Below are 25544 nucleotides of genomic sequence, written 5' to 3'. Positions count from 1 at the left end.
TTTGGAGGACATATTTGGTCAGGTTAGGAGAAATTTGTTTCAGGCTCATGCAGAGTATGCAACGCATTACAACTTAAGGCGTAGGTCTGCAAGCTATTCTGTTGGGGATATAGTGTGGAAAAAGACCTATCCACAAAGCGACGCTACAAATTTTTTCGCAGCTAAGCTGGCACCTAAGTATGAAAAGTGCAGGGTTGTCAAGGTTTTGTCACCTTTGGTTTATGAACTAGTTAGAGTAGCTGACAACCACCCAATAGGCACTTGGCATATTAAGGATATTAAGAAGTAGATATTTGCCATTACTTAGTTTGGTCTAAACTGTTTGAATATTTAAGTTATCAATATTCAATTAGGAATTTGTATGAGTGTAGTGATGTTCTGAGTTAACAGTTACATTACCATGGTTCAGTTGAGGAGGAATGTAGTGGATGTATGTAGGGATGAATATGTGATGATTGGAATGCTTGTGGTAGACCAACCGGTTGAGAAAGTAAAAATGCAAATATCGTACTTTGGGGATAACGAAAAGGGGGGGGTTTTGTGTTTTGTTTTCGTTTTCCTTCTAGATAATGGATCATTTCTGTTATTTTTTCCGATTCTGTTCCGAGATCTATTTTCTAGGAGAGTTATTTCGTTTTTTTTTCTCATATTCCGATTTTGATTCGGTTTTATTTTTCCGAATGGGATAGAGAACGGTTGCCATATCAGATGGACCCGTTCACAACCAGTTTTTCCGTATTTGTTGAGTAACAAATATTAAGATGGTAGTTTAAAAGAGTGAACCACCGTAGGCCTAGACGCATTCTATCAGTCAGCTGAAGAATGATGCCAAGATGTTTCCACTCAAGTGTCTTAGACACCATGAAGTTTTTTTTTGTATATATTCTTTTTAGAAGTTAGGGTTGTGTAGTTAAGTATAATGTATAAAACCTTACACTGTTTTCAGTATATTTATTTTGTTAGACAATTTTCCTTGTTAGTAGTAGATGTGCGTTCACGCGTAACTTCTGTGTTTTTTTTTTGTTTGTTTCAGGCAAATTGTTAGTAGTTGTTGGATGACGCTGAGGGCAGCGTGGTTCAACCTGTTGAACCTTTTCGTAGGAGGGGAAGTATTGTGACGTTGTAAATTTTGAACTACTAATTAGCGTTTCGCTTTTAATTAAAATCTATTTTGTTCAAAGTATGTTGGTGCCACCTAGCATCAAGGTGCAGAACTACGCGTGGGTCGATGTTCAGAGTTCATTCGAGCCACAATAGATGGCGTTTGCTTCGTTGTCAATTGTCGTAAAAATAAAACAAAATAATTAAATAAAACCATAATATCATTTGTTTATTGTTAAGTCATTAACAAAACGGTTCTTATAATATATCCTTAGGTTCCGCAAATATTCAAAAATGAATTGGCTTCATGATCAAACTAAATGAGAGCGGCCACACTGGGGTTGCGTCTGGCAACACCGATTGGGGAGATTTAGAATTTTCCTGGAGTCAACATGTGAAGACGAATTTTTTTCGTTCCAGAAAAATCTCATTCTTTTTCGCCCATGGCTTCGCCTGGGAAAATACAATAGTATAAATTTTAGTCATCCTAACGTATTTCAATGTTTCATCAATTATGGTGAGTGAAAAATCAAGTAATGTGGATTCGACAAAATGGCGGTTTGGTTAGAGAAAATCCTAATTTTATGATTTCATTCCAGTTCCAGTTATTTTATCTTCCCAAATAAATGAGGATAATGGGTTGTGGGTGGACTTCTGAAAACCATTGGTGGCCAGGAGTTCAATAGGTGAGTTGTGTTTGATCGGGAAAATTCCACGTGTCGAAATTTTCACACAGCACAAATTATAATCTTGTTTTTTTTCTTTGTTACAGGGTTTTACGATTTACGTTTACGTTTACGTTTACGTTTTACGTTTAGCTTCAGTTTTCCGTTTTAGTTTTACGTTTACGTTTTCGGTTTTCGTATTTATTTCTTTTGCACATTCACGTTGACAACTTAATTGCTATGGATAAGACTTGGTGAAAATCTTTGTAATGAAACATTTCGGTTGTGAAGAATCAAATAAATTGAGTTTTGGATCTTGGCCGATGCCGTCCAGCTACCTTGCAGTCTTCGCACCTACAAGTAAGCAGATGTTTGTATCCTGTAACAGTTTAGTGAACCTTCTTAGTGTATGTGTACAGTAAGAACCCTGTCTTTACTACTGAGCTTTTATTTTGAAACAATTTTATGAATTTTACTGTGTCATTGTCTATTCCATGCCAATGGCATCTTAAATTTAAAACATAGATTTATGTACTATCTACCTAAGGCATTCTAATGTATCTAAATTAAGTCTTGGCATTAAGCTAGAATAACTAAGCATTATTAGCCATCCTTATGTATTAAGCGACCCCGGTAAAAGTTACATTAAAAACAATTTTGCCTAACATCTAGCAAATTTCATTTATAACACCTCATATACATTACAAGGGAGTCGACGGCTAGCTTCTATTCTTTACTAGGTAGATAGATCAAGTAAAGTAAATTATTATTTTCCTCTAATCTTTGTAAGGTGGTAGATTATTCCGTATCCGGGTATATTTCTATTCCGCCCAATTTATCACCCTTACACATTCTAGCACGTTGGGACCGAGATGTCTATCGGTTCTTCGAACTATGTGTCCCACCCATCACCTACACAATAGGTACCTACCTAGAGTTGAATTTTCTAAAAAAAATCTATTACACCTATAACAACAATTTAATAAAAATTTCAAAACGATTTCCGATTCGCTCTTGACCGATTTCTAACCAATGCCCAATTTCCCCACCGTCTCCCCGCGCATGCCTCCTTGCATTCCCTGACAATTGGGGAACTCCCCGTTTATTGGCAGCACTGTTTAACCAATTAAATAAAGGAGCCAAAATAATGAAGCACCGTCTGTCGATGTCGATATTAATTCTTTGGACAAAGGGCCACCTTGTAGACAAATTGTTCTGGTACTTACAGAATAAACAATAAGTATAACCTAACCATTGACTTATATATGACTTCGTATGGACACGGCTATTGAACAAACAAAATGGCACCGACTCAGTGGTGCTTTAGCACCAATGCAACCTGAGGGACGTCGGATTTCAAACGGGTCGTTCATTAGTATCTAAGAGGTGGCGCTGATTTATTTGGTACCAAACCGTGAAAAATTTTGTTCGCTTGACCATAATATCTTGTCATTTGAGCCTCAATAGCTCAACCGGTATAGGAGTGGACTGAAAACCGAAAGGTCGACCGACGGTTCAAATCCCGCCCGTTGCACTATTGTCGTACCTGCTCCTAGCACAAGCCTGACGCTTAATTGGAGAGGAAAGGGGAATATTTGTCATTTAACAAGGCTAATATTCTTTAAAAAAAATACATACATAATACAATACATTTATATCGATGGGTAGAAACTATATTTTCTAGTTTGACCTAGAAATGATTAGGCATCCCGGGATTTGGTGTTCACCTCTGGGCCTTCTAGATCACTTTAAACTATTGGTTCCGGTTATTAGCAGTTAAATTTAAAAAATATATAAAACGGGCAAGTGGATTACCTGAGTTTAACCAGGAATTTGTTGAATCTAGATTCTAGTGGGAACACCGCCTAAGCGAGTTGGTTCCACAGTTTGCATATATGGAAAAAAGATCTGGCACACGGGTGGTCGAAGTGCTCCAGTACCCAGGCCAATATTGAATAGGCATCTTCTAGGCAGGCGCGCTTCATCTTAGGCTGTATCATCACTTGCCAGCTCAGGTCTGATTGCAGTCAAGCGCTAGTCTATAAATTAAAAGAAAAAGAGACCTCACCTGATTTCGGATTGCCATCAAACGAAAGGAAATTTCCGTTTAATAACAACAATGGGCACAATGTACCGAAGTGGCTATGTTATTTATCTTATTTTTTGCCCTTGGATCTTGCTGAAACCGTGTACTATCGCCGCTCAGTCGCGAAAATCTGTTGCGCCAGTGCGCACCGTCGCACGCGCATTTAACATGGCCGACTGGTTTGCGCGCCAAAAATCGCGAAATTTAATTCACCGTATTATAACTTCGAGTATATGCGTTGTTTATTTATTAAACTTTTTACAGTGTAAAATACGAGGACTAAATATTATTAATGTTTCATCTGTTATTTTAATTAGCCCTAAATTATCGTGAAAACACATTATAAAATTGGATGCCTACTTAATCATGAAAAATACTTGAATAATAATTTTAAAAGCAGTGTGTTTTTCTACTTTTTATACATACCTGTTAAAAAGTATAAACTAAACAAAAACTATAATAATTAAAATCTAACAAAAAGAAAACAAAATAAAATAAAACAAGTAAATTAAATATAAAACTTCATCGAGACCGCCGCAGCGAGGCATTGTAGCCAAGATGCTGGCAGCATTGCCGCTTTGGATAGCCAGAGTAATTATTTGTCCAAGGTAGCTGCCAGCTCTTAAATCCCCGTGTAAAAAAACTCTCTGTTATCAGTGTACAAACACATTAATTATTAATTTTTATTTACTTACCAAAGAAAATTGTGTTTCACCAACAATTATGAATCGAAAATGCATACGAAACTTTTCCGATGCTTGGTGTTAGTGATACTGATATGTTATTGTGATGGTTTGTACAATAAGAAGAAAGTTAAAAGAAAATTCGGTGGTGGTGCGAAGAATGGGCTTCAGTTTGCGAATGTGACTGGAAACAATGGGGTTGAAAGTAGAGGATTTTTGTCACACGGTAAGTTTTTTTGCATTTTGAAAAAGGAGTATGTACAGTATATAATATACCTACACGGCCAAAAGTAATGTGCATCGAACTTAAGAAGGATACAGCAAATTTTTAAAGCGTTGTCGCTGTCGTTGAGATCGACAAAACGTTAGATAGGTACGGGTGACAGAGACAACGCTCTACAAAGCCGAAATGTCATTCTAAAGGCCGATGTACGAGTACATTACTTTCGGTCGCGTACTGTAGGTACCTACATACCTAAGTAAGTCGTGCCTTACGCTCTTAAACTTTAACAATTTATTAAACTTTAATGGTGTCTGGCAGGGGGGTCGCCACAACGCTAAGTGCCTGGGAATGCATGATGACGTGATTTCTAATAGATATTTATTTATTTATTTTATTTTTATTATTCATGTACCAAAAATTGTAGTTACAAAGTAATAATAAATTAAGTTACATTGGAAATGCTTATCTCTAAACAGAGATTTCTTCCAGCTTCCCATTCAAGGTTGTGAGTAAGGCGTATCAAGAAGTGGAATAGGTCTACGGTACTAGAATCTAATAAACTACTTAAATATCTTATAATAAATACCCAAATCAACTTATATACAATAATAATACTTATCATAAATAATTATATACATAATATATGAAAAATATAAATACATACCTACTATTCCAAAGAAAATATTAAAAAATTAGACTTTATAGGTACTTTAACGTAAGATTTTTTTACATCTTTATTACCTGTTATCTCCCAAAGCCACCATGATCTAAACTTCATAGTCCGGTGTTGAAGACAATACGCAGATAAACTTTCAGCTTTTATACAATAACGAAGGTCTGGCACGCGCTGGCTCTCTCTCTATTTGGATTATTAATACAGTCCACATTCATCTCACAAAATAGCTAATATTTTGTGAGATGGCGATAGTCAAAAGAATACCGGCTGAGTTCGTTGTGAGCTTCTTCTCAGACTTGAGCGCGTTCGGAACCCTCGTAGTTTGACGTAAATAATCAACACCGTCATCTTTTAACTTATAAAATTATTTATTTATCCTACATGAAATTTAACTATTATTTATTATAAGAGACAATCCCGTCAAGTAAGACAAGTTTAATAATAGGTAGGTACCTAACTACCTACCATTTTTAATTTGTTTAGTAACTACTTATTTAATGATAAATAATGAATGTATTTAGTCCAATAAATGGCTTGTTAGTACGTGATCCACTCTCCAATAGCTGAAGCCTCCCACAGAATTTAAAATAAGATAATAGAAATTGTATAAAACATATCTTTTATACCGGGACAGTGCAGCATATTGCCGGTCTTCAGCTACTCACTCATTATCCATACGAATATTATCTTCATAATCACCGTCAAACGATAGCCCTCCGCTGCTGAATATTCTCTTGTGGGGACTTCCACAAATCCACACGGTACAGTCTTGCTCCGCCTGAATCTAGCGGCTCCCTGCAACTCTTTGATGTCGTTTATCCACCTAGTGTGTGGTCTTCCAACACTAATCTTTCCATGTGAGTACGCCCCTTGCACCTTGCACCTTGCAACCCCAACGTTTTTCGAACTATGTGCCCTGCCCGTTGACTGTTCAGCTTCGCAACCCGTTGAGCAATCTCGGTTAGTCTGGTTTTTCTCCTCATACCTATATAATTTGATCACGCAGAGAAACTCCTAGCATAGATCTCTCCATCTGAGTAACTCTGAGCTTTCTCTTGAGGCTCATAGTTAGCGACCACGTCTCGGATCCATATGTCAATGTTTCGGAAAATCAAAGAGTTCCTACTTACAGGATTTACAAAAAACCTAAATCCAAACGAACGAAGTCCTGGGCATCGACTAGTGCAGAAATAATTCAAAAACATATAATACTAGTATTCAAAACAACGTAAATTAAACGAACAATGCAAGATGCAAATACACCTGTTTTAACAATGACGCGTACCTACTGATGTTTTACAAGTCACATGCTCGGCGTCAAGCTCACTCTCTTTACCACTTCTACACCAATTTCTAATTCTGTGGTAGGTATCTACATTCTCTACAATTAGAGAAAATGTTGCCTTACCTAGCAGTAGGTCGTAGACATTTCCTTGTCTCTAAAGTAGGTATCTGATAACTTGGGAAGGCATTAAACACTACAACTTGGAGATTTAAGGGTTTGAGAGAACTGGATTTATCAGACTGTCCATCTCGCTAGGTCACCTATAGTCCGCGACAGGTTGAGATGGCAATCGAGGTATGAGGTGGGTGCACCAGGTTAGCGTGGGGGCTGTGCGGAGCGCGTTCCCTCCCCGATTGCCATCTCGATCTGTCACGTACTATCTCTACATCTCTACATAGTATAAAATAAAGTCGCTTCCCGCTGCCTGTATGTATGAACTCGTAGATCTTTTAAACTACGCAACGGATTTTAATGCGGTTTTCACCAATAGATAGAGTGATTCAAGAGGAAGGTTTATAGCTATAGTTACATTTTCCAAAAATTAGAGATCCCTAGAAAAATTCAAATAATGTGAATTAGGTCGGAAAAAAATCCTCTCATTTGAGTTTCCGAGGCAATGACACCTCAATGATACCACATTTAGTATCTAAGGTAGTTCAGGCATAGAAGGCCCGGCCGGTTGCAAGGCCCAGTATCGAAAAATTAGAGTTGCAATAGTATTATTCGTTCAACACATCCCGCACACATAGAAGTAGTAGATACAACGAGCTGGCAACAACGCTTTGCTACGCACCCGCCGCCATTTTGTTAGTAGCGTTCATACAGTCGGTGCGGGAGGTAGCGTCTGCTCTTCATATATTTTTTTACGAAAATAAACTTTGTTTTAATTAAGTTTCTTGAGTTAGTCGATGTTTATTCTTATTTGGATGTGAACACAAGTTAACTAGCTGCATGAGAAAGGGTAAGTTAGTAATTTTATTCCTATATTTATATTTAATATTTTCCGTTATTCTAGAATTTGTACTATGGCTAAGAAGGCCCACGCTTTCCGTTGCTTACAAGGCCCGTACATCTTATTTAACGTATGAGATGAAAAGGTTGACTTTAATAAATGGTTACTTTAAAGTGCAATTTTAGAATAAACAATGCGAAAGTAAGTCTGTCTGTCTGTCACCTTTTCACGGCTTAACTGGTGAACCGATTTTAATGAATTTTGGTAAAGTTGTAAATGGGACAGAGCTTAGGCAAATATTTTGCAAAAATAGAAATAGAAAGAAGTGAAATAAGGGTTAAAAGTTAAAATATATCAATTTTCTTGTTATTATTATGATAATAATGGTTCGTCGGACTAACGGTTGAATATAAAACATTTTTATTTATTAATTATTAAAGTGTAATAATGAACTATTCATTCTGCCAATGTAACTGAATAAATTTAAACTTTATAAGATATTTTCTTTGCAGATTAGAATGTCGTCACCACCCCTGCCAGTTAAAAGGAAGCGGGCCCTGTGGTCAGAAAATAGTTTGGCCTCGGCAATGGCTGCTGTGAAAAACGGTGAACTTTCACAACGAGAAGCAGCGGCTCGTTATAATATACCTCGCAGAACTCTACGAAACCACCTGACATCCGGAAAATCTAAAAAAGAAATTGGGCGGGCCCCCATATTGTCAAAGGCGCACGAAAAAGATTTAGTGGAGAGAATTATAAAATTTTCCAAAATAGGCATGCCGCTTACACCCCAAGTCATTCGAACACAGGCCTACAAGTTCTGTGAGAAGCAGGGAATTGAAAACAATTTCAATAAAAAAACTGGCAGAGCGGGTAGGGACTGGTTCAACATGTTTATGAAACGGAACCCAAATATTTCAATCCGCAAGGCTCAACTTATGAACCCGGCTAGAGCACAGAAACTGAATAAGTCCATAGTGCAGCATCACTTTCAAGAAATAAAGAAATTGTACGATGAACTAGACATTCCCAATCACCCAGAAAGGTTATATAACATCGACGAAAAAGGCTGCAGGTTAACTATCCATCACCAGCAAAAAGTTTTAGCTGAAAAAGGCAATCGCAGGGTTCATATGGTAGCACATGAACATGCGGAAAATGTTACGATTGCTGTTTGTGTTAGTGCTGCAGGAAATAGCATTCCTCCGATGATACTTTTTAAGGGTATACGACTTAAACAGGAATTCACAGACAACTTACCCCCTGGAACACTAGTGAAAATGGCACCTAAGGGTAGTATGACGAGCTCTTTGTTCATTAATTTTATAGAACATCTGGGAAAATACAAGTCCCCGGGAAAATGTTTGCTGATATTTGACGGTGCCTCGTGCCATCTAGATTATGATATAGTAGACGCAGCAGAAAAATATGATATAATATTGTATTGCTTGCCATCGAACACAACACATGAGTTGCAGCCGCTGGACAAATCAGTCAATAAATCATTTGAAAATTTCTGGGATCAAGAAGTTGTGAAGTTCATGTACCACAACCCTACCAAAAAGATCAATAAAGCGCGTTTTAATCCAATATTTACCAAAGTTTGGGCAAAAAGCGTGACCCCAGAAAATATTATTAATGGCTTTCGAGCAACCGGATTGTTTCCCTTAGACCCTAACGCAATACCAGAAGATGCCTACCTGCCATCTCTATTAACTGAAAACCAAGACCCCCAATTGCCCAGTTCAGCAACGCATATATTGACACCTCCTGATACCTTAGTGTACCGTCCTTTGGAAAACAATTCAGATACGGATCTTACTGATGCTGAAGACTCTGTAGCTATGATGGATTCTAGAATCGACGTTGCTTCTCCATCTTTACTGAATAGTTTTCGACAAGAAAACTATACAGGAGAAGCTACCCCCAATATAACGTGCCCGGCAATAGCTGTTTCTGAGCAGATTCTTCAAAGACGTTTGGTAGATTATACTCCATCGCTTGATTCTGATTCAGAAAATGAAGAAACTATAGAACAAAAGTCTTATAAAGAGTTCCTCATGCATTCACCAGTTCCAGGGCCTTCTGGTATAAATAGAACCATTACACAAGTCTTATCTTCGGATTCAGAGTCATCTTTGGATTTTGAAAACTTTGTTTATCAACAAACTACACGAAGTATCAACATTTATGACCCTTTTAGTGACTCCGATGAAGAGAATGATGATTTAATACGAAAAGGAGAAAAAACTCCAGAAAAAAGTTACAAGAAATTGGCGAGTGAAATTATAGAAATGCGTTCACCAATTTCGGCTGATGATTCCCATGATGATGTTCCACTGATTGAGTTCAAAAATAAAATACCTTCCACGACAACTTTTAAGGAACTGATACCAACACCTAACTTTGCCGTTGTAAAGTCCCGTCCAAGACGCAAAGCCATGAATTATAAAGGACAGAGAATCGTCAAAGATTTATTTGAGAAGAAGCATGATAATAGTTATGAGAGGGGAAAAACTAAAGATGCGACAGTAAGAAAAAATAATAAAAAAATTATACTAAATAAGGAAAATAAAAAGTCGACTAGGAAGGAAAGTAAGAAAACCAAGACCCAAAATAAAATAGGTAAAAACAAGAAAACTAAAACAGATATGAATGATAGATGGTTTTGTCATGGGTGCAAACTAGAAAGAGAAGAGGATATGAGAAGATGTAAAAATTGTGCTAAATGGTATCACGAAGAATGTGTAGGTTTAACCAAAGACGACGATGAAGCTTTTATTTGCCCCGATTGCATTTAACGACACGGTCAATATTTTATTTAAGTAATTTTAAGATAATTTGGAGTATTTGTGATCTCTTAACAAGGCTGATTTAATAACAAGTTCCTAATTAAAACATGAGTATAAGTTCCAAATACCTAAATAAATTTGTGTGAAGAATATGTTACTCGTTATAAGTTTTGATTCTTTAAAAAGTCCTTAGGTTTAATAAGGCCCTCTAAGATTTTGTTAAAATGTAAAAAATGAGCGATTTTTTAAAATAATATTTTAAAAGTTGATATTTAAAGGGATGTGTCTAATAAAGGTTTAATTTTATTTTTAACCTACTGTTTTAGAGTTAAATAGAAGATTTCTTATTTCTTTAGTATAATAAGGCCCAAAACCAAATATTACCACTAATTAAGAATATCCTCCTGTTTTAAATATACGAAATATTGTTTTAGGTTTAAGTTGAAAGTTAAAAAGATTTAAAAGCAGTAATAACCATCAAAATGTTTATTTTTATTGCGGGCCTTAATATCTTGATAGTGTTTAATAAGGCCCAAAACAGTAGTTTGAAAAAAACTTGATTTCTCAATAATACCTTAATATTTATGTAATTATTTTGATACATCAACAAAGTGGAATAAATGTTAAGCCTATCTCGAATGAGTTTGTCATTTTATCATGATTATATATAAAAATATTTAATTTTAAATAAAAGTGGGCCTTATATGCCTCTCTTACCTTACATTGCATCCATGCGAAGCCGGGGCGGGTCGCTAGTACATTGTCGTTATCGTACGTTTATCGTTTTGTATTTTATGTCTTTTTTCTTGTACCTTTATTTGTATTTAAATTTATTATTAATCATCTAGTTAGTGTAAGTGGCACTGCCGTTCTAATTAGATATAAAATAAATAAATAAAATAATAAATATATTGTAAAACAAGATTTACGTCCCTACCTACTTACTTTCCGGGACGCAAGATTTTTAACCCCGGTAGTAAAAAGAGGGGTGTTATAAGTTTACTGTGTGTCTGTGTATCTAAAGATCTATGTGTCTGTCTGTGGCATCGTAGCTTTCAAATAGGTGGACGATATAATATATATATCTTGTTGTGATGATATGTTTTATTTTATTTTATTCAGATACAAGTTAGCCCTTGACTGCAATCTCACCTGATGGTAAGTGATGATGCAGTCTAAATGATAGCGGGCTAACCTGGAAGAGATATGGCAGTTTTTATTAAACCCGTACCCCTTTGGTTTCTACACGGCATCGTACCGGAACGCTAAATCGCTTGACGGCACGGCTTTGCCGGTAGGGTGGTAACTAGCAACGGCCGAAGCCTCCCACCAGACCAGACCAGAAATTTAGAAATTATAAAATTCCAATGTTGTTGTGATGTTCTTGCAAGTACATATAGCCATGCAAGAACATCACGTCGATTCGTTCCTCAGTTGTCGCGTTATGGAAGGACAAGCCAATAAACAAACACTTTGTCACTTATATGGGTAGTAATCATTTTTTTTAATTAATAGAATATTAGCCATGTTATTCATAATTTGCCCTCTTAATAAGCGTGAAGGAGTAGGTACGACAATAGTGCAATGAGAGGGGTTTGAACTTACAACCTTTCGGATGTCAGTGCGCTCCGATAACCGTTGAGCTATTAAGACTTCTTTAATTGCAATTGCAAAACACTTTGCGGATCCAAACGGGGTCAAGTCCTCGGATGACGGAAGCGACGTTCATTAGCCGCCTAATCTATTACTTGAACATTTATTAAAATGTGCAAATCTAAATATATAAAAAAAGATTCCGACGAATTGAGAACCTCCTCCTTTTTTTGAAGTCGGTTAAAAAGGAAAAGGTGACTGACTGACTGACTGACTGATCTATCAACGCACAGCTCAAACCACTGGACGGATCGGGCTCAAATTTGGCATGCAGATAGCTATTATGGCGTAGGCATTCGCTAACAAAGGATTTTTTAAAATTCAACCCCTAAGGGGGTGAAATAGGGGTTAGAAATTTGTGTGGTCAATGCGGACAAAGTCGCGAGCATAAGCTAGTGAAATGATATACTTACAACTATTTGTAACGTGTATTTTTTTATTAAAAAAAATTGCAAACAACTTTGCAATTGTGCATTGTAAGTTGTTGTCTACATCTCCTGAGGATTCTCCGGTGTCGGGGTGAAACGTGAGTCGAGTGTGTTTTGGGATTTGTGTGGTGCTACGTGGTGGTTGTGCGTATTGCTTGCCTGGTGGCTGGCTTTTCCTACATGTTTAGCAATGGGAGGGCGGGCGGTGTATATCGCATGCTGCATGTTGCACCATACATAGCAATTAGCAAATGAAGCTTTTGGTTCCTTGTATATCATGGACTTCCGCAAAGTAAACGCCTGCTTTTATACTTTTTTTATTTTTTTTTTATTTTTTATTTATTTATTTATTATGGAACACAAACAGCTTTTACATTTTTACTTAGCTACTTATTTCTAGTTTGTACATATGCCTATTAAGTGTTCACTCATTAACATTATATCTATTGAATTTTATTACTTTACAACATTCTTTGTATTACTTACAACATTCTATGTATTACAACAAATGAAATGAAACAAATTGATATAAAATGAGCACCGCGTGGCCCAGAAACGATTGTGGGTTACTCGTTTGTTAGGCGCTAAGCGTTATTGCGCAAAAACGTCTTATCACTGTAGAAGAAACACTTGGAAACCTCGTTAAGGTCGAGACACACTGAGCGAACTGAGATCTATAGAGCGCACTTTAAGATTCAGTTAAAACAAGACAGGTTTATGTGAGACACGTACCTCTGTCTTGTTTTAAAAAAGTCACTGATGTTGTGATAAAAGCTGGCAATGAAGTACCTAAATTCATTAAGTACTTAGTCTATAAAATTCTGATGATTGCTGAGAAAGGGGCGGCTGGTACCTACCTGGGGCCAAGGGCGGCCAAGACTGCAAATCCGCCACTGACGTTACGACAGGTGTGTCACCACCCTTAGTAGCTAGTAGTTTAATAGCTACCGGTGTAGCCAGTTAGCAGTAAAGTAGGCTCTGTGACGGCGAGCCGCGGGATGACTTGTCGTATTCACGAGCATTTCATCTCTTTTACGTTACGACAGGTGTGTCACCACCCTTAGTAGCTAGTAGTTTAATAGCTACCGGTGCAGCCAGTTAGCAGTAAAGTAGGCTCAGTGACGGCGAGCCGCGGGATGACTTGTCGTATTCACGAGCATTTCATCTCTTTTACGTTACGACAGGTGTGTCACCACCCTTAGTAGCTAGTAGTTTAATAGCTACCGGTGCAGCCAGTTAGCAGTAAAGTAGGCTCAGTGACGGCGAGCCGCGGGATGACTTGTCGTATTCACGAGCATTTCATCTCTTTTACGTTACGACAGGTGTGTCACCACCCTTAGTAGCTAGTAGTTTAATAGCTACCGGTGCAGCCAGTTAGCAGTAAAGTAGGCTCTGTGACGGCGAGCCGCGGGATGACTTGTCGTATTCACGAGCATTTCATCTCTTTTACGACTCCATTTCACTGAGGATTGACGAGTGAAGGAAGAAGTGAAAATACGATGAACGAGTCGAGATTTCACACGTGATTAAAGATTAAACATATATTTAAGTTTACACTTCTTACGCGCTTCTTGGTAAATTAAGTGATGTAAAGTGGTGATAATAAAAAGAATACCCGGCTGAGTTTGTTGTGGGCTCTTCTCAGACCCCACAACAATTTTGGCATTTGGAACCCTCGTAGCCTTAGTTTTAAGTTCGCGTAATAATCATCACCACTATATATCTTACAAATACAACAACCGACTATCAAAAAGAGTAATTTATTACCTATTTTGAATAAATTATTTGAATTTAGATTTTGAATTATTTTGAAATAATTTAAAATATAGCCTACGTCACTCAAGGATAATGTAGCTTACTACTGGTAAAAGAATTTTCAAAATAGGTTTAGTAGTTCCACAGATTACTTCCTACTTACCAACTTACAAGCTTTACGTTGTTATTATATTTTTTATAAAAAATAAAAATTAAAATGACGTGTTCATGAACAAATATTAGTATTTTGCAATCTTCAAGATTAGATAACTATACCAAGTTGGATATATCATAGATGAAAGGGCTTTGCTTGTAAATTCTAAAACAGATTTTTATTTATTTTTAGGCATAATACTTTTTGATTTATCGTGCAAAATGTCGAAAAAATACGACTGTAACACGGAACCCTCGGTGCGCGAGTCTGACTCGCACTTGGCCGGTTTTTGATTTCAAGACACGGAACCCTAATACATGTAGATAGGTACTTCAAGTCATCCCTTTGACAATAAAGGCAATTCAACAACGTTTTCCTCAATGAAACAACTTGATGGGTACCTACGGACACGATCGCATCTCAAACCTGCAGTGATTTTTGCGGTCAATAGGTCCACGATATTTATGCAACGACCTTAAATTTAATAAGGACTTAAGGCGCCTTAAAGTGTTTCTTATATTGTCCTAAAAATATTGTTTGCGTGGGCAGTAGGTACTTAATTACAATAAAATTTTTGGAGAACCCCACTTTTTTGATGTAACATCCGAAAATGGCCCATAAATAATAACGAATGATTTGACACCTCATTCATTAAAATCGGCCCAGGAGTTCAGGCGCTACGGTGGAACACTCAGAATCTGATAGAAACAAAAGTACCTACACACTGGGCAGTCTACTCGGCTTCTGGAGCGAGCTTGGATGGCTGGAGTGAAGACTTCAGCGGGGAGGGGCGATGCACGCACAACAGACGGAAACGTTTAAGTGCGGAAACCAGCCCAGAATGAAGAAGAAGAAGAAGAAGAAGTACCTACACACATAGACTGCTAAAACCAGTGATGTGGTTATCTCTTAACTCTATGGCTAAAACCATAACCGTTCCTTTTAGCTTTGCCGTAGTCGTACGAATAAAAGGATTGTTTATGGTTGAGCTTGTTTTGAGTTGTGACAACCTCCCTAGTTCAGTGGTTTTGTACCTAAGTAGGTACAAAGGTTAGGGTGTTGGGTTCGATTCTCCGCAGGGTGCAATATGATAATTTCTAAGTTGACTCTGTTTTGTTCCAGAGTGAAGGACCCATAAATTATAAGGACTTAGGGTGACTTAGGGTAGAATGTTGATTTTTAACCGACTTCAAAAAAAGGAGGAGGTTCTCAATTCGTCGGAATCTTTTTTTTTTATAGTTGATTTTGTTTGACGATCTCCCTAGTACCACAGTTTAACGAATACAGTGGCACAGAATATAATATACTTAATTGGTAACATAAGGTACCAACCTTCTATGTGAAAATTTATATTTTCTTAAAGGACTTACGTTCGAAGTTTGATGTTTTTGGCTGAGTTTGTGTGACGATATATGTGATTTCCCTAGTACAGTGGTGCTATAAATTGAAGGTTTCGGGTTCGATTCTTGGCAGGGATAACTTAATTATTATTAAATTATCTATCTGTCTGGTGGGAAACTGGCAGTGGTTAGTGCTACGTCCAAAGCTCTGCATGCCAAATTAGCGTTGAGACTAGCGTTGGAAATCTCATAGCTTGAGTTTGACCTGAATAAAAAATCACCATCACCAGTGCAAAAGAGCCGGGAATCGAGCCCGGGATCTACCACTTAAAAGACTCAGTACTCACCACTGCGCCAGGAAGGTCGTCAATACACGTCACAGCTACTATTTTATAGCTATTAAACCTAACTCTAGGTTTATAAATTAACATTAAAATATGAAATGAAATAAAATGAAATGAAATATGAAATGAAATGAAATATGAAATGAAATGAAATAATTTATTTGTGTGAATATGGGAAGACAAGGCGTTCACAATAGAGAGTTGCCAGCATATCCAGTCAGGACACCCTGACGTACAAATGTTTTGACAAAGTAGGCAGTACATCAGATAAGAATATAATATTGTGTCAAAGATATAAAATCAGTCAATACTATTAATAACTTAATCAAATTCATTCTAATTGTTGTGCTTAAATTCTAAAAACTCATCAACAGAATAAAATACATTTTGCGACAGCCACTTTTTTAATGCATTTTTTAATTTATTTACTGTTATATAGGTACTAGGTAGGTACTGGTAATAGCCTGAACACTGGCCCTAACGGTTGGTTTAGGTCGTAAATGTGTGTAACAGCCAACAGGCGGCATTACATACACTCACGGGTTAAGTGGATAGCAGTGGCGTGCAACTCATAGAGGCATAAAAGCGCTGCTTACCCAAGAAATAGTTAACTCGGTTGAAATTGCTCAATGCTCATTATCTTTTGACTTGCTTACTAACTACTGCTTACCTTGGCTTTAAACCCTATGCACGCCACTGGTGGATAGCAACTAGCAAGGTTAAAGTAGTGCCCTACGGATATCTTGTATATCTTCAATTTAACTGTTTGGGTCACTAGGTTCATCATCATCATCATCATCATGATCAACCCATCGCCGGCTCACTACAGAACACGGGTCTCCTCTCAGAGTGAGAAGGTTTTGGCCATAGTCTACCACGCTGGCCATGTGCGGTTGGTAGACACACCTTTAAGAACATTATGGAGAACTCTCAGGCATGCCAGTTTCCTCACGATGTTTTCCTTCACCGTCAAAGTAAGTGATTTTAAATTAATTAAAACGCACATTACTCCGAAAAGTTAGAGGTGCGTGCCCGGGATCGAACCCCCGACCTCCGATTTGAAGGCTGACATCCTAACCACTAGGCTATCACAGCTTATCAGCTAGGTCACTAGGTTAGTACAAGGTTTTAACTGAACACAGTTAGATCTATTACTAAGATGAAATATGGGACTCTAGGACCTAGGCTATTATCTGCACAGGTCTCGTGAAAGTAAGTATCTATAACCTAGATGCAGGTATCATCTGGCAGGTCATAATGAAAAATATGCATTGAGCCATTACAACTGGGGTAAGCAGTGCATTTATGCCTCTATGACCTGCACGCCACTGGGTATCATGGGCCATACCATGGCGCAAGTAAAGGAAAAAATGCGATATTATGAGATTATGCTTAGAGTTTCTCTGCGTGATCAAATCAGAAATGAGGAGATCCGTAGGTAGAACTAGAGTAACCGACATAGCTCAACGAGATGCAAAGCTGAAGTGGCGATGGGCAGGGTATCTCAGTTCGGAAAACCGACAGACGTTTGGGCCTCAAGGTGCTGGGATTGCGACCTCGGTGCTCGCACCGGAAGGCGCAGCGCACCCCGTACATCCCCCGTGCTAACCCGGTGACGTGCGGGTGTGCGGGGCGTCCCTCCGCCGCATACCCTGACTACCATCTCGATTCTCGACCTGTCGCTTACTATACCTATCCTTTCCAAGGTAGGTACGGAACCCTCAGTGCGTTAATCTAACTCGCACTTGCCGTTTATTATTATATTTGAATGACAGTCAGTGGTTTCGTGTAGGCCCTTGATTAATTTTCTCTCGGCACACAGATTTAGGGGATCAACTCGAGCGTAATATGAACAAACAGAAGCCGGGTAAGGGGCAGCGCACACCTACAGAGTAGGTATTTCATGCTAACAACTTAAACTACTCAATCTTACCATTGAGTCTCTTCTGCAATGCTTCCGTGTTTTATTTTCGGTATCAAACTAGTAGGTATAATAACTTATGTCAACATACCTAGGTACATAAAACGTACCTACTTATGTTGTCAAGACTTGGCTCTATTCCACTCCGACGGTATGAGCTGGCCCTTGTGTTAAGTAATATAAGAGTAACCACACACTAGAGAAATATCAATATGTGGATCGATAAAACGTCGTACCTACTACCCCTAGGGTTTTCTGCTGCACTCAGAGTCGCTTAATCGTTACTTAAGGCATTAATTAAGTAGTATGAATAAGGAATGCCTTAAGTAACGATTAAGCGACTCTGAGTGCTGCTGATAGAGACGTTATATTATTTATAAATGAAAACGCACAAACACACACAATATTATGTATTAACTACCTATAGTGTTTGACCATAATCTTAATATAAGCGAATTAGGGACGTACTTAGGTATTTTTAACCGACTTCAGAAAAAGGAGGAGGTTCTCAATTCGTCTTCATTTTTTATTTTTTTATACATTATATTCTTTCGAAATTACTCAATATACGTAACAGATAAAACATTTTGTACCTAGGTATACTTAACATGAATAACTTTCGATGATCAACTTATTCAACTGTTTTCCTTTCACTTTCGAAGGAATTTAATGAATCGAAATGATATCAAATTAACGGACGCGGCAGGACATAATTTTATACATTTTGTAAAGGCACTTTAATTCAATTCATTTATATTTGACACTAGCTGATGCCCGCGACTTCGTCCGCGTGGAAGGCTTTTAAAAATCCCGTGGGAACTCTTTGATTTTCCAGAACAAAAGAAGCCCATGTCACTCTCCAGGTCTTTATCTATACACATACAAAAAATCGGTAATCCGTTGCACCGTTGCGACGTGATTGATCATTGAAAGACAAACCAACAAACCAACAAACAAACACACTTTCACATTTATAATAAGGGTACTGATGACCAATTAAATGCCAAAAGATGCCAACGTCATAATAGCTATCTGCATGCCAAATTTCAGCCCGATCTGTCACGTGGTTTGAGCTGTGCGTTGATAGATCAGTCAGTCAGCTTATGCACGCGACTTCGTCCGCGTGGATTATATAAACATCCATTTAAACCCACTTAGGAGTGGAATTTCGAAAAATCCTTTCTTAGTGAATACCTACTTGCTCTTTACAAAGAACACACTCTCCAAATTTCATGTCTCTATTACCAGCGGTTGAGGCTGTGCGTTGATAAGTCAGTCAGTCTGTTAGTCAGTCAGTCAGGACTTTAAATTTTATATACCTATACAGATGTATAGACTATCCCTTTCATAATTATCGCTGGGAGAAAGGATATCACTAGACTTAGGTCTGTCAATTGGGAATTTTACTACTTTTTAATTTGATAAATATTATTACTTTATTATAAACTAGGATAAAAATAATGACTTACGCTTAAAATCCAACAAATATTTACAAAGTTACAGGTATTTTAATTTTGGAGTGGGAGGGTCTTCTATCCCTTTCTCGCAAAACGAAAATTTGTATGAAACCGCACGAAGCTACTATGGCATTAGTCAAAATGACGTCATAATTCTATATCGCTATCTCTGTCTAATTAGAAATATTTAAATGCTTATAACTTTTTTGTTTTGATCGATTTAATTAGTTTTTTCAGTTTACTTCATTATTTTTATCCTAGTTTAAATAATCCGTACCCTTAGATAAATGCGAAAGTGTGTTTGTTTGTTGGTTTGTTGGTTTGTCCTTCAATCACGTCGCAACGGTGCAACGGATTGACGTGATTTTTTGCATGGGTATAGATAAAGACCTGGAGAGTGATATAGGCTACTTTTTATCCCGGAAAATCAAAGACATCCCACGGGATTTTTAAAAAATCTAATTCCACGCGTACGAAGTCGCGGGCATCAGCTAGTAAAGTAATAAAAAAAAATGGAGTCCAAGACCCAATTTAGTTTAGAGATAGTTCGCAACAACTCAGTGTGAAAACAAAATATACCTACCTACCTACTTATTATTATCTCTTAACACATAGTCCCACATTTCTGGTGGAAACTGGAAAGACTGCTTAATCCGCTTTCAGAAACAAGTTTAATTATTTCTGTTTATAATTATTCACGTTGTAATGTTAAATGAGCATGTCGATGTTTCCTGTTATTCTAGTATGTGGACAAACCCTAACCGATGATACCTAAGCAGCTGGGCGCTTCCTGCGCACTAGTTTAGAAAGCGATGACTCAGTCTCGCTTGTCGCTACCATTTATACGTTTTTTACTAATTAAATAACAACTTTAATCGACTGCCGTAAATCTTCACGGCCCCCCAATTGTGTAAGAAAAACGTATTCATCGTTATCGTAATCGTCAAAAATTCTGCCCTTTGATTGGCTGTGAAAAAATGTAAACACTGAGTCAACCAATCAAAGAGCAGATTTTTTGACGATTGCGATAACGATGAATACGTTTTTAACGTTAGCAAAAACGAAGACAGCTGATAGTACCTACGTGAAAAAACATTTAAAAAAATCCCATATTTTGTAAAAGTACATGACGGCTGAAGAGTTTCAGAGCCATATTTAGAAAGAGTGACGTCAGCATTGCTGACGTCACTGTGTTCAGTATATTCATCCATTATGAATGTAACCACAATACTCGTTTGAACACTACTTTTATTGCAAATCTCGAGAGGTTCGAGCAGCACGACGTCTCAAGCAATAATGAATCCTGAGACGTCGCCCGCCTGTATTTATACCAAAACATGCGTAATCACTCGCTTACAATAACAATTCGTCATCACTTTCAATTGTTCACTATGATTAATAAACTCTGAGGCTATTTTAGTACTTGGTTAACGAGGTAATATTTCACTTTTGATTGACTACGATTAACTATTAACGCCTTCGCCCCGACATACACGATATATTGCAAATAAAACATCTGACTGACGCTAAAGGGCAACGAACATTGCGTAAGTAGGCCACTCGGAGTCAATGCCGCGTCGTAGGTGGGGCATTGACCCGAGTTTTACACGCTATTCTATGCGGGTTTGAAAAAATATAAATCAGTAAAACTACAAAATGAGGCAAATAGTTATTGGTATTGGATTGTGTTTGGGAAATATAAAAATAACGCTAAGTTTTTGCCAGCGTTCTGGTTACAACCCTGTATAAAAGGAAAATCTGACTGACTGACTGACTGATCTATCAACGCACAGCTCAAACTACTGGACGGATCGGGCTGAAATTTGGCATGCAGATAGCTATTATGACGTAGACATCCGCTAAGAAAGGATTTTTGAAAATTCAACCCCTAAGGGGGTGATATAGGGGGTTGAAATTTGTGTAGGCCACGCGGAAGAAGTCGCGAGCATAAGCTAGTCCTGCAATAAAAATAAATAAAGAAAAGAAAACAGCTTATTAAATAAACAGATAACTGTTTGGGACATTCATAACGCCCCGGGGTTTCGCAAAAAATGGCGGTTTATCATGCGATCGCGTTCTCAGACAGAGATAAAACAACTCTAACAATAAAACAAGCGTTATAATCCGATTAATCTTCCCGAGAGAGGAGTCCGGCAAGGATCGTTTTATTATTTACTAGGTGATGCCCCCCACTTCGTACCTACGCGTGAATTTAGGTTTTTAAAAATCCCGTGGGAACTCTTTGATTTTCCGGGATAAAAAGTAGTCAATGCCACTATCCAGGTCTTCAACTATATCCATGCAAAAACACGTCTATCCGTTGCTCCGTTGCGATGTGATTGAAGGACAAACCATCAAACAAACACACTTTCGCATTTATAAATGGGTAGTGATTTTTCTCATAATTGATTATTGACATCACGCTGTACGGAAAGCGAATAATGACGTCACTATGCGTAAACAACAAATATATTTTTAAATTTTTGTAACAAAAAAAAATATTTTTCCAGCTGAAATTACTCTATCTTTAGGGCTCCGTACCTCAAAAGGAAAAACGGAACTCTTATTAGGACCACTTTGTTGTCTGTCTGTCGGTCTGTCAAGAAACCTACAGGGTAGGTACTTGCCGTTGACTTAGAATCATGAAATTTGGCAGGTAGGTAGGTATTGTAGCAGACATAAGGGGAAAATTCTGAAAACCATAAATTTAGGGTTATGTGATATAACCCTAAATTTATGGTTGACAAAAAAATTTGGTCATGAACTAATAATTTGTATTTTTGTTAATTTTCGAAGTAAGATAACTATATGAGGTGGAGTATCATATGAAAAGTCTTCACCTGTGCATTCGAAAACAGATTTTCATTTATTTTTTATGCATCATAGTTTTTTAATTATCGTGCAAAATGTCGAAAAAATACGACTGTAGTAGCGGAACCCTCGTTGCGCGAGCCTGACTTGCACTTGGCCGGTTTTTATTATTTATTTTTCTCATACCTAATTAATTATTGACATCACGATGTACAGAAAGCGAATAATGACGTCACAATGCGTAAACGACGAAAATTTTTCAATTATTTTTTTACATAAAAAATATTTTCCAGCAGAAATTACTCTATTTTTATTGGTAAAGCCAAAGTGTAGAGCTAGTAAGGCCATGGCACGGAAAGCAGCCCATGGAAGTGTATCACAGGTCGATAGAACCTGTCTAGCTAACAGGAATGTCAGGTTGTACTAGAGCACGTAGCTATACCGGCTGCCCGGACCGACATTTTTACATCGGTACCCTTATTATAAATGCGAAAGTGTGTTTGTTTGTTTGTTGGTTTGTTCGTCAATCACGTCACAATGTAGCAACAGATTGATGTGATTTTTTGCATGGGTATAGTTAAAGACGTGGAGAGTAATGTAGGCTTGTTTTTATTCCGGGAAATTAAAGATTTCCCACGGGATTTTTAAAAACCTAAATCCACGCGCACGAATTCGCGGGCATCAGCTAGTAATACATATTTTCAAATCTTTTCACGTCACCCATAGTGCTCAAATACTTAATATCTAACAGCTGTCGATTCAGGATTAAACTGAGAGCACATGAAGCATTGAGCAGATATCTGAGAGCTCTCTCACACTCTCCCTCCGTCAGTATGCTGTACAAGGTGCCAAGTTTTCTATGAAAATACAACGATGAATTATTCACGAAAACTTCACATTTATGAAATTCTGAATCGACAATTCAAACATAATTGGAAACGACAACTAATAATTCATTACAGGTATAATTAGGGTTGCCACAATTTGAATAATAATGTTTACTTTTGATGGTTAATAAATAAAGTCTAGGTACAATGTAACATAAAGTAGGTGTTTAACAGTCCAGTCAAAATAGACATTCAAGGTTACAATAATTCGCATTGAGCTAAAAATTAGTACGAATGTTGGGAACACCATTATTAATGAATTGTGAGAAGTCCCCATCGCATCGCAAGTTCACAAAAATGGGTTAGGTTTTTTGTATATTCCAGCTAAACAGTAGGTAAGTCTTATCAATTTTTAGCTCTCTGCGAATTCTTGTAACCTTACTTACCCCTATTTTTCGGGCTAAATTGACTAGGCTATATATAAGTACCTACCTAAGTTTGCGCGAAACAAATTACAATACTTAAAGTACGGGTGGCAACCCTGGATATAATTATTCCAGTCATCACTTTCGTGTGATCAATTTTCACACAACAGACGTTTACAGCAACAAATAAAATACACCGTTGCTGTATAAAATAAGGTTTTAAATGGCATGGTTAGTTTTTACTCTCTCTGATCGCGATTCTTGAAAATAAAGCAAGAATTTTAAAGTTGCGTGCGCTTTATGAATGAGATACATATTAGGTACCTACTGTATATTTAGAGCAATTACGTCACTTCGTGATTGCTCAGTGGAAAAACCGTAATAGGTAGTGGGTTCTAATTTTCACAGAATGTGTTATGACGTGTATAATTTTTGTTGCGGCTATAACAATCCATACGCATATAATATAAATGCGACAGTATGTCTGTCTATCTGTCTGTCTGCTAGCTTTTCACGGCCCAACGTTTCAATCAATTTTGATAAAATTTGGTCAGAGATTGCATCCCGGGAAAGAACATAGGAACTTTTTATCCCGGATAATTGAAGAGTTCCCTCAGGATTTTTAAAAAACTAAATCCACGCGGACGAAGTCGCGGGCATCATCTATTAAAATATAGTAAAAAAATCAAAATGGCGGCCATGAAAATTCAAAATATTAAAGTGCTATTTTTTGTGTGCGAGTGCGAATTAACAAATTACTTTCACGTAAAATGATCTAAGTATTATCATAACATCAAGAGACCGTGAAACAGAAAGTCAGTAATTGTTCAGTTACTGTTTACATGGAAACTACTTTTACAGTAGATACGCGGCTGAAAATAATGTACATCGACCTTTGGAAGGAGATAGCGGATTTGTAGAGCATTGTCTCTGTCGTTGAGACCGACAAAACGTCATACAGGTATGAGTGACAGAGTCAACGCTCTACAAAGCCGAAATGTCATTCTCAACGCCGCGCCGATGTACATTCACCTGGCCCACCAGTTTGGCGAGTTAGAAATGTAAAAAAAAAAAAAAAAAAATTAAAAAAAAAATCTGCCGCGCAGGTACTGTACAATTATACGCAGAGCCCCACTAGTTTTTCTACGCGAAATTGTAACGAACACACAAACAAACCTACATATTATTTCTATTAAGTTTTACATTTTTATAGAATATCAAATTCTCAAAAGCACACAGAAATAATACCTAGCCATGACCTATCCCATGATTTGATGAAATTGGTGTGGTAACTGATGATAGTCATTAATCAACGGAGGCATGAAGCCATAATTATCTTCTAAATCAAAAGTAATAGATTTTTTGCTATGCCAACAGAGTGCGCTACAAAACTTATAGGGTTCCGTACTGAAAAGTTCGACTGAATTTTATGGTTATCTTTAACGATCTAATAACAGAAGTAAGCCTAGCGCGCCCCCAACGCTTTCCATACAAACGTAGTTTCAAGCCGCAATAAACAATTTGAGAGAATCTAAATATATAAAAGGAAAAGGTGACTAACTGACTGACTGATTGACTGACTGACTGATCTATCAACGCACAGCTCAAACTACTGGACGGATCGGGCTGAAAGTTGGCATGCAGATAGCTATTATGACGTAGGCGTCCGCTAAAAAAGGATTTTTGAAAACTCAACCCCTAAGGGGGTGGAATAGGGGTTTGAAATTTGTGTAGTCCACGCGGACGTGTGCATAAGCTAGTAGTAAAAGTTAATTGCCTTTGCTATTCCTTACAAATAATGATACAATTATTTCATTTTAATTCTACTTTCCTACATAGTTGAGATTTTAAGACGGTGAAATGAAATGCTGGGTTCAATTAATTTAGCACGCCATGCTTGGCAGGATATGATGTGAGACTGATTATCTAATTTGTAAGACCCCATGTAAATAATATACATGTACCT

General features: G+C 37.4%; 3 protein-coding genes across 5 annotated transcripts in view; 2 read left to right on the top strand and 1 right to left on the bottom strand.

Annotated features, from left to right (window-relative positions):
- The window catches only part of LOC117991065 (potassium voltage-gated channel protein Shaw-like), a 408219-nt gene that overhangs the window by 197988 nt on the left and 184687 nt on the right, over nucleotides 1-25544 (bottom strand). The window lies entirely within an intron of this gene.
- Nucleotides 4529-25544, top strand: part of LOC117991066 (uncharacterized) — a 42374-nt gene continuing 21358 nt past the window's right edge. For both annotated transcript variants that reach the window (XM_069505081.1, XM_034978605.2), the window contains exon 1: nucleotides 4529-4761. In XM_069505081.1, coding sequence (XP_069361182.1) covers nucleotides 4587-4761 — 175 coding nt within the window. In that variant the 5' untranslated portion in view covers nucleotides 4529-4586. The remainder of the gene's footprint in view (nucleotides 4762-25544) is intronic.
- Nucleotides 7393-10472, top strand: LOC138403686 (uncharacterized). Its single transcript, XM_069505106.1, has 2 exons — nucleotides 7393-7680; nucleotides 8184-10472. The coding sequence occupies exon 2, from the start codon at nucleotides 8190-8192 to the stop codon at nucleotides 10470-10472; it is 2283 nt and encodes a 760-aa protein (XP_069361207.1). The 5' UTR covers nucleotides 7393-7680; nucleotides 8184-8189.

The sequence above is a fragment of the Maniola hyperantus genome, chromosome 19 (assembly GCF_902806685.2).
Source record: "Maniola hyperantus chromosome 19, iAphHyp1.2, whole genome shotgun sequence".
NCBI classification, from domain to species: Eukaryota; Metazoa; Arthropoda; class Insecta; order Lepidoptera; family Nymphalidae; genus Maniola; species Maniola hyperantus.
The sequence above is the reverse complement of the archived record's forward strand: the minus strand, read 5'-3'. Positions and strand labels throughout refer to the sequence as shown.

Bases quoted from the DNA above. Each gene is read 5' to 3' on its own strand.
- LOC138403686 (XM_069505106.1), top strand. From the start codon at position 8,190: ATGTCGTCACCACCCCTGCCAGTTAAAAGGAAGCGGGCCCTGTGGTCA.